The sequence below is a fragment of the Acytostelium subglobosum genome (assembly GCF_000787575.1).
Source record: "Acytostelium subglobosum LB1 DNA, scaffold: scaffold20, whole genome shotgun sequence".
Lineage (NCBI taxonomy): Eukaryota > Evosea > Eumycetozoa > Acytosteliales > Acytosteliaceae > Acytostelium > Acytostelium subglobosum.
The window spans coordinates 225,573-242,201 of NW_012236513.1; the positions used below are offsets into that span (position 1 = coordinate 225,573).

Sequence of the window (16,629 nt, forward strand, 5' to 3'; positions counted from 1 at the left end):
AAAAAGAGTGATGAATAGGAGCGGAGATAACTTGGACCCGATCAACATTAATAATAATAATAATAGTAATAATATACAACCTTTCAATGATTCAGATTCAAACACTTCATCATCTTCACCCGGTTCTCCACTGCCATCTGTAGTGATTGATGAACTACGTGGAGGACCAGGTGGTGGTATAATACTCAACAATAACAACAATGACAACAACAATGAAGACCTTGGCATTGAGATGGAGGACAAGTCTCAATTATACGTTGATCGTGACCATGTATTCCAATCTCCATTAATGTCACCCTACGATGAGGTTGTCCTCAATGAGACCGCGCCATCCCTTAACCAATACCTTTCTGAATCAGCCAAAGGTATGTATGATCATGATCATGAATGACCTGTACATCAATCATCGTCTAACCCAGCCCTCGCCCTCGCCCTCACCCTTACCCTAGCATCCGAGTTCATTTCCAAGGCACTTGACATTATTGAGCACAGAAATGCCGAAGAGAGGAAGCAATGGGAGGCTGCCAACCTGGATTTCTATACCAAGCTCTATGAGAAGCACTTCAATGGAGAGAATGTGACAGAGATCAAGTCTTTGCTCTACACCACATGGTCTCAGGGTATGTCCTCCAGCTCTATCCCATCCATCCCGTCCACACACCCATTAACATACATTCAATCAATCATACAGAGGTGGAAGATCATTACGCAAACTATGTCGGTACCGAAGGTTATGAAGTAATCAAGTATCTTAGATTGGCATACCAAGCATTGTGCGGTAAGTACTCATCCTTGAATGATTGATTGATCAGTGGCCATTGACATGCTTGCTAACCTTTGGTGCACATATGTAGAGGGTGACACGAGACCAACTTTGACCCAATCTTCAATCACAACAAAGGAGAGAGGCGCCAAGAAGAAGGGAAAGGCAGTGGATGGAATGGATATTAATGCCAGCGGAAAACCACCAAAGCCTCCAGTGTCCCAGGTGATCAAGAAGTTCTTAAGACGCAAGTTTACGATCATCGAGCTAATCACCACCTACAAGAAGGAGTTCCTCAAGAATGACATCAGTGTGGGAATATCATCGGGCACGATGATCATTCCCCAGTCGATGGCCTATGCCATGCTGGCTGGCCTGCCACCCATCCTTGGTCTGTACACCGCCTTCGTCCCATCATTCGTATATTGCTTCTTTGGCAGCTCCAAGCATTTGGCTGTCGGACCACTTGCCCTCATGTCCATCATGGTGGGAGCGGCCGTCCAAGGTCAGAACCCAACCGATGAGCAATACGTCCCCTACGCAAACCTCCTCGCCGTAATGGTGGGAATCAACTACCTCATTATGGGCTTCCTACAACTCGGATATCTAATCAACTTCCTTTCCAGACCTGTCCTAAGGTATGTTCATGTTTGATTGATTGAATGATCAACATACTCACTCATACTCCTCGCGCTATTATAGTGGATTCACATCGGCAGCAGCGATCATCATTATACTAAGCCAGACTAATTTCTTGTTTGGTATCAAGGGTGGCAATCAAGAGTACGCATGGAAGTATGTGTTGGAGATTATCAAGAATCTACCCGATACCAATTGGATATCTGTTGTTCTTGCCATAATCTGTTTCGCTTTGCTCTACATCTTTAAGAATCATTTCAAGATGATTCCAAAGACTACCATCCCTATCCCTGCACCATTGATCCTTGTAGTACTTGGCCTACTGGCATCATACTTTATCGACTTGGAGGGCAAGGGATTGTCCGTGGTCGGTCCCATCCCATCAAGCTTGCCAACACCCTTTGGCCAGTTCAAGTACTTTGACACCAACGTAGCCCTATCACTCTACAAAGAGGCTATAATCATACCAATTAGTAAGGTTACACTGCGATACCATTGATCAATGTGGTAGTCACAGACATACTAACAATCATTCAATCAATCAATAGTTGGATTGATCGAGACGGTCAGTGCTGCCAAGGCCGCTGCCAACAAATGTAAATACGAACTAAGCTTGAATAGCGAGCTGATTGGACTTGGCATGGCCAATTTGTTTGGTTGGGTGTTCCAAGCCTACCCATGCGCAGGTGCCTTTGGAAGAACCTCGCTGCACGTATCGTCTGGCGCCAAGACCCAGCTGACCACAATCATCTCAGTGGTGGTCGTCGGCCTCACTCTGCTCTTCTTGACTCCAGTGTTCTACTACCTTCCCAAGGTCGTCCTGGCTGCCATCGTCATCTTTGCAGTCATGCAACTGATCGATTTGGGCGAGATTCAACTTTTGTGGAGGATCAACAAGATTGACATGATGCTGTTGTTGGTCGCCTTTTGGACAACGATCGTCTTGGGAGTCCAGGCCGGTATCTCCACAGCAGTGGTACTCTCACTCATTCTTGTAATCTACCAGAGCTCGCGGCCCAACACATATATCTGTGGACGTATCCCTGGAACCACAACCTACAACGATATCGAGCTTTACCCAGAGGCCATCACCGAGAACAACGTGGTCGTCTACCGATTCGATGCACCCATTCTCTTTGTAAGTTGGTTGTGATTGATTGATTGATGACAACCGAATCACCACACAGACTAACCATCCACATCAATATAGGTCAACGCTTACTACCTTCGTAAGCAATTGAAGAAGATTTATAAGAACGAGGACGAGACAAAGAACCCGAATGTTTCGGCGATCGTTCTGGATTGCTCATCAGTATCATACATCGATTCGACTGGTATCAAGTATCTGAGGGAGTTGAACAGGGAGCTGAACGACTGTCAGATACCATTGGCATTCGCCGACGTCAGAGCCAATGTTGTGGAGCTTCTCAAGATCTCTGGAGTGTATCGCGATCTTGGAGGTGACCACTTCTTTGTGCGAGTGCACGACGCTGTGATGACTGCGCGAACTCTAATCATTCGTCCACTCGTCGAGCCAAAGCAAGGTCTCAGCCTAACATGCTTCAAGAAGCGTGATGGTCAATACACAGAGTTGTATTAACATCATAATCATTCAATAAATATTACATCGACGACGACACGATACTGGATACTGCTTCAAAATACACTTTATTTTGTTGATGTCCAATGAGTCTACAATGCTACACTAGTTAGGCTAGGCCACTGCCGAGGGCTCCAGCTTCAGCCTGGAACTGGGATGCTCCTCGACGCTGCCAAAGGTATTCCTGGGACAGTGATCGCTTCCTGCCAACCAGCACCGCATCCAACTCTGTTGAGTTGCCAGGAGTGCCGGCTGAGCCGTAGATGTTGTTGGACACGGGTGGCTTCAACTCCATCGAATACCTTCGCGGATAGAATTGGTCGGGGATGAGTGGCAGCGAGATATCGCCCAGAGGACTGGCGCCCAGATCTCCCAGGAACGTGGTGCTGTTCTTGCGGTCAAACAGGAAGCTGTTCTTGCGCTCCGGTGTCACGATGCTGTTCTTGCGCGAGTCCTGCATGAAGAAGTTGGAGTAGGGATTGCTGTTCTTGCGGTCCTCTGTCCACGGTTCGAAGTAGTCAAAGGGTGTCAGACTGAAGTGCGGCTTTCCATTCATGCCGCCGCTACTCAGTGGCTGTTGTTGTTGCTGTTGTGAGTTGTTGTGTTGTGAGTGGATGGCGATAGAGGGTGAAGAAGTGTTGTGTAAAATGTTGTTCTTGTCAAGAACATCGTCTGATGATGATGATGAAGACGATGACGATGACGATGATGGTGGGCCAAGTAATCTGGAACCAGCGCCACTGGATGATGGCTCGATTGTGATGGAGTACTCGGGCACCTTGATGTTGCCAGGTGCCTGTGAAACAAGATTCAGGGGTATCGAGACGTTGTGATGAAGAGATGGCTGAGGCGGTGTCTGTGATGACTGTCCATCGTTGCTGCCGCTGGCAATCGGTTTGATGTTGATCGATGGAATGTTGTATTGTGGTGGTGGTAGGATGCTCTCTTTGCTTGTGGATGCCATCTCCTCAGTACTCTTACATAGTTGTTGTTCATGGCTGATGCCACTGCTGCTGCCACTACTGCTACTGCTGCTGCTGCTGATGCTGCTGCTGCTGTTGACGCGTGGTTGTAACTTTGGTGTTATGTTGCTCGATGGCGGAGATGGTGTTACCCTCGACTCCTTGCCCTGGCCTATATGTGTTGGACTATCTACAGAATGTTGTTGTTGTTGTTGTTGTTGTGGTTGTTTGTCTTTGGCAGCAGCTGTTGTCTGTTGTTTACTCTTGCCATCCTTCTTCTTTTCCTTCTCGCGATCGCTCCTCTTTGGTGCACTGTCATTGTTGTTGTTGTTGCTCTTCTTCTCTTTGGCCGACGAAGAACGCTCACTCTTTGGCGTCGATCGATCATAGTCGCTGGAGGGCGATGATGTGGACGAAGAGTGTCTGGAGCTGGCCGACAGGAATCGCTGTGGTATGTTTGGTGTGAAGACGATCATTGGCATTGGCGACGCCGATGATGGCGGCGGGATCTCACTATGTGAGACGATCTGCGTGTTGGGATGATACTGAAACAGTGTCTTGTAGAACTGCGCCACGATCCTTTGCATGTGTGACAGGCCTTCGTACTGACTGTCGTCGTCAGAGTTGTAGGTGTGTCCAGCAGCTTCGTCTACAAAGCTAGGTTCAACAGCAACATTCTTTTGTTGTTGTTGTTGCTGCTGTTGTTGTTGTTGCTGTTGTTGAAGTTGCTGTTGCTGTTGTTGTTGCTGTTGCTGCTGTTGATGTGCCGCGGTCATCATGTGAGGTGGTTGTTGGGAATAGTATGGCGCAGAGTGCTGTGACGTGTGCAATAGATAGGGGTTGCGGTGAAGTGCTGCTCCCTGTGGCGGTAGATGAAGATGTGAAGCGGCGGCAGGCGATGGATAATAAGGTATTGCCGGGGGTTGTTGAGGCGGCCCAGCAGGGTATGATGCTGTTATACAATATGGCTGGGTGGGCGACATGCCCGGCGGTAGCTGCATGCCATGTTGCTGCTGCTGTTGTGGCTGAGGCGCCATATAATAGTGATGTGGATGTTGATGTTGCTCCATTTCCAGAGGTTGTTGTTGTTGATGATGTACAGGTATGTGCTGCTGCTGTTGTTGCTGCTGTTGCTGAAGATGTTGCTGATGTTGAATATGTAGCTGCTGTTGCTGCTGTAGCATTGATGCGGTCGATGCCTCGTGATGCTGTTGCTGCTGTAGCTGTTGTTGATGTACTAATGGATGAGTTTCATTAGGATAGCCGTATAAATAATATGGCGGTGGATAATAATATGGTGATGATGTTGTTGATGCTGGATGTGGAGGTGGCGAAGCTGAAGTTGTTGGTGCCGCCGCAGTTGCCCCTGCTGGCGATGTGAACAACGAGTTGTGATATCCTAAGGAGTAAGGTGATTTGCTTCGAGAGATTGAATGATTATGATGATGGTCTAAGGCCAATGATGATGATTCTCCTCCAGCAGGTGATTGATATTGTTGTTGTTGATTGTCCTTGTTATTATTAACTAATCTGTTTGGAATATAATGATACTGCAGTAACCAAATGAATGTTTGATTGTTTGATTGATTGACAAGGATAAAGAGGTTGGAGTGAGTGAGTGAAGGTGAAGGTGAAGATGATGGTGAAGTGTGAGGGATAGGATGGGGATTGAGAAAGAGAGAGGTGATGGGTAGAGTTAGTCAGGGATAAGTTCAGCCCATTATATGTCATATGCGACCAATCTTGGATAAGATGTCACTATTATCCCATCCAATCATTCATCCAGTCCAGCCAGCCATACTTCCTCCTCATTCATATCATTCATATCATTTCATTCACTTCACATCCATACATCCAAAGCACAATGATGCCGTATATGCATATCATTTTACTTGGGTGCGAAAGTGATATAGTGAGTGATCACGTGATTGAATGAATGAATGAGTGGAGTAGTAGAGTGTTGTGTATGTGTGATGCATGTATAGAACAGACATCCAACCTCATAAACACTCGCGCGCGCGCTGTTTTAATATATGACTGCTGACCGTCTTACTGGATGGGATGGCTGACTGGATAGTTAGGTCAGGTCAATCCGGGGATTGACCTAACTAAACTCTAACTCAATCCAATCCAATATGCTCACACACACACACACATATCCATCGCATTTAAGTTTAAAAAGTAGGTACGTACACTATTGTAATCTAGATTGCTACCGATGCTGCTGCTGTTGTTGCTGCTACCTGTTGTTGTTCTATCGATGCTGTTGTTATTGTTGTTATTGTTGTTGTTATTGTTGTTGTTATTGTTCTTTGTTGATGTATGTGTAGTTGTAGTTGTAGTAGTAGTAGGAGTTGTTGTTGTTGTTTGTGGTGTTGGAGAATGAATCATGGTGAGAGGCATAAGGAGGTGCAGTGCAGCCGATGGAGGAGCAGCTGCTTGCTTGCTGGCTGGATGGCTGGCAAGGTGTCAACAACAGTTGGTGTCTTCTCCCACACTCTCTCATTTAAAAAACACAATTTTGGTTGTGTTTGTTTCTTCTTGTATCTCTATGTGTGTGTGTTGGTTGGTCAGACCTTTGTGTATGTGTGTGTGTGTGTGAACGTGTGGGTGTGTGTGGATTGAGGGGGTGTTTGTCAACCAATTACTGTTGCTCTTATGGTTTGTCTTGTGTTGTTTGTTGTTGTTGGTGTTGTCGTGTTGTAGAATGTGGGTGGTTGATTGTGTGTGCCGTGAATGAATGAATGAATGAGTAAGGTACGACCAAACGTCACTCTCTCTCTCTATCTCTCCACTAAATCTCTATCTCTTTCCAACACTCTTGTCTTATTGTTTTGTTTGTTTTGTTTGTTTGTTTATGTCTCTCTCTCTAAGTGAGAGCCTGTATGTGTGTGTGTTTGTTGAATTGTCAAATGGGGAGGCATGTGATGACAAATTAAAAAGGAGAGACTTTATTCATTCATTCTTGCTGTTGTGTGTGGTTCGAACATTCACTCTCTCTCGGTGCCAAGTGACATCCACCTGACCTGATGTGCCTGATGATTCTGATTGATTTGTATCAATCAAATCAATCACCTGACCATTAAACAACATCACCAGAATACATATCGAGCCACCTCTGATTTCTTTTGTTTTTTTTTTGGAGCAGTGATTTGATTTTTGTCCTTGGCTAGGGTTGGATGGACCTGCAAACAAAACCTCATCACCATCAGGGTAACACCAAAAATATTATATAATATAATATATTTAACTAGATAGGTAAAAAATAATATCCATGTCTTTGTAGACTTCCATCCTGGTTGGGCTTGATGATGTTTCAACTTTGCAGCTTCAACATTAATTTATAATGTGTCCAATTAATTCTAAATATCAAAGTCATTAAAATAATATAAATCTTAATCTTAATCAATATCCGGGTTTTATTTTCCTTTAATCATTCAATAAATCAATCATTTATTAAACAATCAATCAACATAAAGTTGGAGAATTAATAAAGGTTTGGAATACTTCCTTGATGAAGTAATCAATATGGAATTAAACCAGACAGACATCAGTGTTTTGATCAAAAAAGGGAAGTTGGAGTTGAATTAAATATAAAAATAGATAAAAAGATTTGTTTACACACCTTTCCCTGTTGTGGGGGTTCAAACCCACTCAAACAAACAAACACACACACAAACATTATTATTTCTTTTATTTGATGAACAAGTTGACTTCAGAAGTTGACCATTCATTAAATAATAATATAATATATAATATAACATTTATATCATCAATATATAAAACAAGAAGAGAGATTAGTAGATTGTAGATTGTAGATCAGATAATCATACTTTAGTATACATTCATTCATTCATTCATTTCATTCAATCATTCAATCATACAATCAATTACAATCATATAATCAATCAATCAAACAAACAAACAATCAATGGATAATAGCTTCCAAGGAGAGGATATCAATGATATCAATGATATCACTGATATGCTTGACTATGCAGTGGACTCATCGTTGGCATGCGATGATTCAATCTTCCATTCAAGTTGTGAGGATATTGGTACCTTTGGTCATACATCGATCATAGACTCACAGCTACTACCTCAACAACAACAACTATTGGAAGATACCTATATCAGTCAACCAGTAGATGTAACATCATCCTCTTCATCATCATCATCACATCATCAACTACATCATCAACATCAACATCCACAACAACAACAACAGACATCATTATATAGTATGAGTATGGATCAACTTCAATTGCCACTACATCATCAACATCAACATACTCAACAACATCATCAACTACCTCAACATCATCAAATACCTCAACAACAACATCAACAACATTATAACAACAACAATAATAATAATAATATTAATAATGGATCGACTCAATCATCATCATCATCACAATCATATACATCATCATGTGAGGATATAATCAATCAAGTTACATTATCATCTATTGATCCAACTACGACACCTGCAGCACTGACAAGTTATATATTGTCAATGGTTCAGAAGCTCAATGTACAGTATTACAACACATTATGTCAGAGCCCAATGCAACTGGACCGTCTGATAATGTCGCGCCTACACACCGAGATGAATGCCATTCACTCTCTGATGAACGAAATTGTCGGCCAGTACAACCGACAGCCCACGACCGAGTGGGAGGGGCAGTACCGGTGGCATCAGCGACACTACGTCACACTACTACGACTCTTTCAGCAGTACCTTCAGAGTGGCATGCAGCAGACACATTCACAGTCATCATCGTCATCTTTATCATCATCATCATCGTTTGGCCATGGCCATGGCACTGGCACTGAGCATCCATCGCCCAACACATCATATATCACCGCAAGCTCCATCTCTCCATTTGTAGGTCTGTTGGCATCTTCATCAATCAATGCACAGCTGCCGGCAGCTGGTGTGGCGGCAGCGTCATCCATCGATCCCCTATTCAAGGGTAGCACCAACAACAACAGTGGCAGCAGCACTAGTAGTAGTAGTAGCAGTAGTAGCAGTAGCAAGAAGAAGAAGAAGACATCACATGCTGCGCAGGACAAGTCGAAGGAGAGTAAATCAAAGGTGGACAAGAAGGAGCGTGAGAAGAAGGAGAAGAAAGAGAAGAAGGACAAGTCAAAGGAGTCAAAGGGGACACCAGACAAGAAGGACAAGGATAAGGATAAGGACAAGGAGAAGGAGAAAGGGAAAGAGAAGAAGGAGAAGGAGAAGAAAGAGAAAAAAGAGAAGAAGGAGAAAAAGGAGAAGAAGGAGAAGAAGGCTGACACTTCAAAGATTGCTGCGTCGACGCAGCCAGCCCCAACAACAAGTAGCAGCTCCACTACACAGACACAAACACAAACACAAACACAGACAACACAGACACAGACAAGACTGACAACCAGTGACTTGCTCGAGGGTCAGGCCAAGCCAACCCTCGAGCAGTATCTGGCAGGTCGCAACCTTACCGATGCAACATCCTCCACGTCGTTGACAATCGATCAGTCCACATGGAAGGATGAGAAGGGCGGCCTGTCCGCGACGGACAAAGTATCAGTATTTCTCAAAGAGCTAGGTGCCTGCTCATCCTGGGCAACCATTCGCGAATACCTCCTCGTGCTCGATGGCAAGATCAGCAATTCATGCAAGAAGAAGTATGCTATGAGATTGATTGATTGATTGATGAAGTCCATACATGATACTAACAGCTCCACTCATTCAATCACATTCAAGGCTTCTCGAGGAAGGAGGTATCAATCGACTACATACATGTTTGAAGTATGCCAATGAGACTGTCACAATCCCACGTGACATCATCTTGATATTGAAGGTAGGTATTCATTATGATGATGTCCACTCAATTGGACGCGCTCACTAATAACCTGCACATAACCATAGTCTCTTCAAGGCTTGCCAGCAACATTGACACATCTTCAGGGTGGAGGAACAATTGGAAAGACTGTTCGTGGATTCAAGACACATGTCAATGCAAATGTGAAGGACTTGGCTAGCGAGCTGGAGAGGTCGTGGCTGGGCTTGGTCAAGAAGGACTCAAAGCAGAAGCCTTCGACATCGGATGAGGAGAACACAAAGAAGAGGTCACGTGACACTTCATCGACAAACACCAACAGCAGTAACTCAAACACCACTCCCACCAAGTCCACATCATCAAAGGATGGAGTCATTGAAGATGTATATCTGAGCAAGATATCAAAAAAGACAAAGGTCACGAACAGTTCATCAAAGACGACGCCCACCAAGTCTACACCACCTGCATCCTCTCCCCCATTGACATCAAAGCAGAATGCCTTGGCATCCAATTCGAAGCAGCACTCTGCCAGTGTATCAATCTTGGACATGACGACTGGCCTCGATCGACCTGTGCTCAACCTGGACTCATCGCCATCAAAGACCAATGGACGACACACAAAGCTGCTCAAGTCGCCAAGGAGTCGGCCCATGGTGCCCTGGCACCAACCTGCCATCCTGGACAAGGACGACCTTGGCTACCTGTTTCGGCCGGGTCTGGAGAGCACTGAAGCGAGGACACAGGTGGATAGGGAACAACAGGTAATTCGTGCGACATACGCAACGACCAGCATGATCCCCGACACACCAATGGAGCCTGACATCATTGAGGAGTACGACGAGTCAAAGGTACCCGAGTACTTTGACGACAAGAATGTCAATGGCAGTGACACTGTCATCAGTGGCGGCGGCACCAATGGTGGTGGCGGCGGCGGTGGCGGTGGTGTTGTGTCCAACATCGATGAGCTCATCTCCTCCATGCCTGGATTCGCTGGTGTGGTCATCAACAACAACTTCCCATTGCCAATGCAGCAGCAACAACAGCATATCCAATTACAACAACAACAACAACAACAGCTACTACATCAACAGCATCAAATGCAACAACAACAACCATACAACAACAACTTTGATAACAACATGGCATATGGCGGAGGAGGCTACAACAATGGCAGTCCAATGGTTGGCTATGGAATGATGGTTAACCAATTCAATAACTATGGTTATAACTAGTGCGAGCCTTGTCGACAAGGAGACATGTATATTTGACATAGACAGCAACAACAGGATAATCAGGCAATCACTTTCGATCGATCGAATGATGATTTATTGATTGATTGATTGAGCGAGCGAGCATTTAGTACAGTAACTACCAAACAATCAAACAAACACATATTAAATACCCATCCATGTGTACTTGTGTACATGGATGGGAATGTGGCAGAGGTAATATCCTTCCACATGGCGACTACTATATATATATATTGCCAGCTAGCTAGTTGGCAATGGAGAGTGGCTACCACCAGAACCAATAGGATGGCGTGTTAGAAGTCTGTTGAACTGCAAGGCCTGGTTGAGAACTATAGATTGCCCGGCTGACATTTGACAAGTCATTGGATGAGGTCTGGCCACCATTATTATTTTGGTTAATATTGGATAATGATCCAAGTTGTGAAATGGTTCCTATGTGTGATTTATTGATTGATTGATTGATTAGTTATCAATCTTAGGATGACAGGTGCTATCCAATACTTACTCATAATAGTCATATTGTATATTTGATTGTTTGTTTAATTGATTGATTGATTGATAGATTAAATGATTTCCATTTCTGGTCATTTATATACATGTGGAGTGGTGGACTCTATTTCTTTGATCTGATCATTTAATCAATCACATAATCAAACAAACAATCATCTATTAATTAATTTAAACATGATTCACCAGAGATATAGATCAACAAGACCCATGTATGGTATTGCTTCGAGGTTTGTAAGAGGAGGTTAAGATACTGGATGACCGAGGCAAGGTCACAAGTCTGGAGTGACCTCGACTGTTTGGTTTGACCCTTGGTCAATCGAGGGTCCACACCCCACACTCGTGTCACACACTCAATCAATCACAAGTGATGTGTCAAGGTCACATGATCACCAAACACACACACTCGGACACACATGAACAAACCTGGAAACATGAGTGAATGAATGGAAGGAAGGAAAGAATGAAGGAATGTTATTGTAATAACTTTGCCTTGTGAGGGGAGTTGGTAAGCCATTGACGGAAGCTGAGGAATGGTCGTTGACAGACTTGTTCCACTACTTCGGGGTAGGCTTCTAGATGGTAGATGTAAAGTCCTTCACTCAGACCTTGGAACATGGATTGCACAGACTTCATATACTCGACGTATTGGTCGTCGTTGTCAGGGTTGGCCAGCGCCGACGTGGCCATCGAAAAGAATTGCTCGGGCTTGAGTGATACGGCTGGTATGGGCTTGTCCACGACCTCGCTGGCTATCGCCGCCATGTCTTCTAAAGACAATGACTCTGTAGACAGACGGTATCGCTTGCCCGCGTGATCGGCAGGGGCTAACAACACACGGGCCGCAACAGCTGCAATGTCCTCACGTGCTATCCATCCACATTTGAGTGCGGCGGGCAAGAAGTACTGTATCTTGCCAATCGACACGACTCCGTTGTATCCATCAAAGTTGATGCGAAGATGAGTCCAGGTGAGGTGCTGTGACTGTGACTCGATGTACTGTTCCGACTGACGGTTCCACTCCTCGTGTGCGGGGATGTCCGAGGCGGGCAACTCGCCATTGTGTATGCCTGCGTGCAGGATGTGCTTGACGCCCAGTCGGATGGCCAGGTCGACCCAGACCTTGCGCTGCGCGACGACCGCGCAAGTGAAGGGTGTGAGCAGGAACAGTGTGGTGCAGCCTTGCATCGCCGTCTCCAAGCTTGCGACGTCCTTCCACTTGGTCAAGCAGGGCTTGACGTATGAAGGGTGTGGTGGGTTGGCCAGAGCATTGGCCAACTCAGTCTCTGTATGATAGCCAGCTCTAATCTCCAAGTTCTCTGGCGTGGCGTCCTTTCCAATGATCGACACCAACTCTGTGATAATGAAAGCGCCTACAAGACCAACTGCATCCGATATAAGTATTGTATTCTTTGCTGATGACATGACTTTGAATATCTGTAAAATGAATGATTGAATGATTGAAATGAAAATGAATGATGTAACGACGTTTTGATGGGGTCTAGTAGTTCCCCCAGGACAGGTCCAGTGGTCCCCTGGGACCACATTGTAGATGACCTAATTAGGATCCGTCATGGAGTATGAATGCCTGCACCAAGATATTAACAAGATGTATCAGTTATAGTCTCAGGTTGAGAACTTGTCCATTGTTTGATGTCTCGGTAGAATGTGATGATGGACAATGGTGTGTTGCTGTAGTCATCTTTGGGCCATCGGAGGTTAAGGATATCGGATACTAAGTATTTGGCAAATTGGAGAGAGTTGGCCATTGGTCCCCAATGAGTATCATTGTTGCATTTTTCTTTGATGAACCAACCAAAGGCAGTCTCCGCCCATTCTACGCTAAGTTTAGAAGAGACCTTGCCCAAAGGTACAGACTTTAAAAGATGAGGAGATGGAGGATTCTTATTGTAGTGATGGCCAGCGTATTGTACTCGGATATCATCTTGGGTTTCATCTGATGACTTCCTGAGTACCAAGTGTACCATCTTACCAACTGGGTTGGCAAAGTCAGTAGTCTCTCCAATCCAGTCGATTACAATGGCATAGTGGAAAAGTGGATGATTGTTGTCAGCAGGGTGATCGAGCGAGTACTTGAACACCAATAGGTATGCTTGCTTTGCCTTGGATTGATCAATTACAGCAAAAGGCGAATGAGGAATAGAGAAATGTAGTTCTCTAAAGCTTGCCATGTACTTGGTTTGGTTATTAAGATATTCTAATCTATCGATTGTTTCAATGATGTTACCCATAATATATATATTATGTTGTTTGTATGTTAGAATGTAAAAGTATGAGATGGGACTTCAACATTATGATGTACTTGAACAACAACTAGTTGTACATGTATAACTTGTGTCTTTGAGTGACCTCTGACATCTCAACTTGAATCTGGAAGTGTTACCCCTCATTGGCTTGACTTCAACAACAAAGTTTAATCAAATAACTTAACTCAATCAATCAAACAGATACACACAGCAATGACAATGACAATAATATGTAGTACACATAACTTGAGGACTGAGTTTATGTGCTTTGAATGTAAGCAGCTGGCATGTCCTTTGTGTATGGTGAAGAGTCATAATGGTCACAAGTTGGACCATGTCATTGGTATTAGACAATGCATTGTAAAGAGGGATTATCAATCAATGTGGTGTACACCAAGATTGGATCAGTTGTGGAGTACACTGCAACAGTGTGCCAAGTCATACCAATCGTTACAACAGACTCATGGCGAGATCACTGCACATTTTGAACAGTTGATCAAGGTCATCATTGCACAGGAGCATAGGATCAAGACGCCCATCAATGATCAGATGTCACAGATACAATCGACGATCAACTCGATCATGAGCGAGATCAAGGACATCACTCATATTGTAAACAACTTCAAACAACAACAACATGATCAAACTCGAGAAGATGATGATGATGATGCCAAGGATGTCACAGATTTGGTCCAATCAATCAGTTCATTTACATCAATCAATCAATTCATGTTCGCTCATGCATTGTTGAACGACGAGACTCAGTCTGGAACCATCCCACCTTCAGTCATGAATGATGATGACCTCCTGTTGATGATCAGTCGTCACTTCCAACAAATGCAACTGACACCTCAAAATGATGGAACGACGATGTCGCCTGATATACCATGGCATGTGAATGCCGATGTGACCAAGCTCAACAATATCAAGAAACAGATCGAGTCTTGCTTTGCGCTAATCTCACCAGCACATGCAGCGTCAATGGCCAACGTAAAGCATGAGATGGATGGCTACATCATGTCATTGAGGTGCGATGAGGTCTCACTGTACTCACTCGAGGCGGCCAAATGGACGACGATCAAGAGTGCCTTCAAGCGATCTCTCAACGGCGTGACGACGTCTGTTGTCTACGCGCGTGGAAGCGTCTATGTGTTTGGCGGTCGCAAGTCCCAGACTTCATACTCGCGCTACTCACTCTCAGAGAAGCAGTGCTACCAGGCCGAGATGACCGGCATCAGCGGGAGCAGCATGATATCCGTATGCTACGACGGCGACAAACACATCTACCTTGTTGGCGGCTACGACGAGGACAATGGCCAGGTGCTGGACCGTGTGGACAGCTTCAACATTGACACGCAGGAGTTCAAGCAGGTGGGCCATCTGCCTGTGGGCGTGACGATGACATGCACATACTTCCACGACGACCGTGTGCATGTACAGGCGTCTGGACGCCTGTTGTCATTCGACGCGCACACTGGCAACACCGATGTACTCCTGCCCGATATGGGCACCGACAGCTTCGATCCATGCTGCTTTGATGGCGTGGACAACATGTATATTCTGGCCAAGGACTCTTTGATCAAGTTTACACTGTCGAACAAACAATCGATCAAGTTGGCCAAATGTCCAATCGATCGTCCACAAGGTGATATACACAGGATCATCTATGATACCAGAATCTCCAGCATCATGTACCTTGGAGGCACTGGAAAGAACTATCAATACTCAATCAAAGATGAACAATGGGTCCAAATACCTGATAATGATCATGTTGGTGATCGTTGTTGGTTTGGTGCATGTTTGATTCGTGATTGATAATCACTCTATCATTGAAAATATGGTCTGTGGATACCTTGTGCGCTACTTTGTCGTTCCTTCACATTACGTTGTGATATCATACTTTATTTCTTTAAATACATTTAAATACATATTTATACTATCTTAATTCTCTTTGGCATCCTCTGCAACGCTTGGAACTCTTAACTACCTCGAAGGGGAAAGGGACCTTGATGGGCTAGACTGGGGTGGCGAGCCCATATATGAGATTATGTACTTTGATTGTAAGCAACTGGCATGTACTTTGTGAATGGTCATGTGGACCCTTTAGCCACGGTTGCTCTCCACTGGGCTGCCGATTTTCTTGCCCTTGCAGGGGAGTCACTTGCAGTAGTAGTGAAACTCGGGGATTGGGGATTGAAGGATCTGTTCCTAATACATTGTTGTTCCCATTTGTGTTTATACTTGTTAATATCTACATCACCAATAACGGCAACATTGACAATATTTGAGGAGGTCTTTCCATAGTAAGGGAGTGCCCACCAGAAGCCATCTTGCAAGTTTCTGCCAATGATTGGATATTTATCTATCGGATCGAAATGGGCCGCAAGGAAATCCAGGTCTTGGTAGTCAAGAGGGGCCATTAGGAAATGGTGTTGAAGTGAAGAAGCTAAGGGAGCAGATCCAATCCAGAAGAGATAACCAGGGAATAGATGGGGACTATTCTCAAATGTGATCCTGTCTGCGTACCAACGCTTGGGGTTTGTAGGATAACAGGTGGATGGCCCCAATCGAATTTCTTTCTCTTCATTTGGAAAGGAACTAACGACGAACCACACCACCTTGATATCGAGATCCACTAGACGTCGATCATAGAAAGGATTATTTGAGTGAGTGGCTCGAAGGAATCCACTCTCCTTGATCTGGTCCATTGACTCAGTGCAGTGGTAGAATCCCGGTGACTCCTTCATCATCATCTGGTGATTGAACAGTCTGAGAACATCTTCATATTTACTGTATGTGTAATTGGACTTGGGAGG

General features: G+C 44.6%; 5 protein-coding genes across 5 annotated transcripts; 3 read left to right on the forward strand and 2 right to left on the reverse strand.

Annotated features, from left to right (window-relative positions):
* Positions 1-289: 289 nt before the first annotated feature.
* SAMD00019534_089240 (hypothetical protein) lies at positions 290-3,002 on the forward strand (the record flags this gene model as incomplete). The annotated part of the gene is made up of 7 exons (XM_012895813.1): positions 290-365; positions 420-620; positions 692-778; positions 855-1,401; positions 1,466-1,875; positions 1,951-2,540; positions 2,613-3,002. 7 exons carry the CDS (start codon positions 290-292, stop codon positions 3,000-3,002), a joined length of 2,301 nt encoding a protein of 766 aa, XP_012751267.1.
* Positions 3,003-3,111: 109 nt separating this feature from the next.
* On the reverse strand, positions 3,112-5,148 carry SAMD00019534_089250 (hypothetical protein; the record flags this gene model as incomplete). Its single annotated transcript, XM_012895814.1, has 1 exon — positions 3,112-5,148. One exon carries the CDS (start codon positions 5,146-5,148, stop codon positions 3,112-3,114), a length of 2,037 nt encoding a protein of 678 aa, XP_012751268.1.
* A 3,335-nt stretch (positions 5,149-8,483) lies between these two features.
* Positions 8,484-11,021, forward strand: SAMD00019534_089260 (hypothetical protein; the record flags this gene model as incomplete). The annotated part of the gene is made up of 3 exons (XM_012895815.1): positions 8,484-9,634; positions 9,714-9,810; positions 9,879-11,021. 3 exons carry the CDS (start codon positions 8,484-8,486, stop codon positions 11,019-11,021), a joined length of 2,391 nt encoding a protein of 796 aa, XP_012751269.1.
* Positions 11,022-12,020: 999 nt separating this feature from the next.
* Positions 12,021-12,971, reverse strand: SAMD00019534_089270 (hypothetical protein; the record flags this gene model as incomplete). The annotated part of the gene is made up of 1 exon (XM_012895816.1): positions 12,021-12,971. One exon carries the CDS (start codon positions 12,969-12,971, stop codon positions 12,021-12,023), a length of 951 nt encoding a protein of 316 aa, XP_012751270.1.
* Positions 12,972-14,194: 1,223 nt separating this feature from the next.
* On the forward strand, positions 14,195-15,628 carry SAMD00019534_089280 (hypothetical protein; the record flags this gene model as incomplete). Its single annotated transcript, XM_012895817.1, has 1 exon — positions 14,195-15,628. The coding sequence occupies one exon, from the start codon at positions 14,195-14,197 to the stop codon at positions 15,626-15,628; it is 1,434 nt and encodes a 477-aa protein (XP_012751271.1).
* Between the last annotated feature and the right edge of the window lie 1,001 nt (positions 15,629-16,629).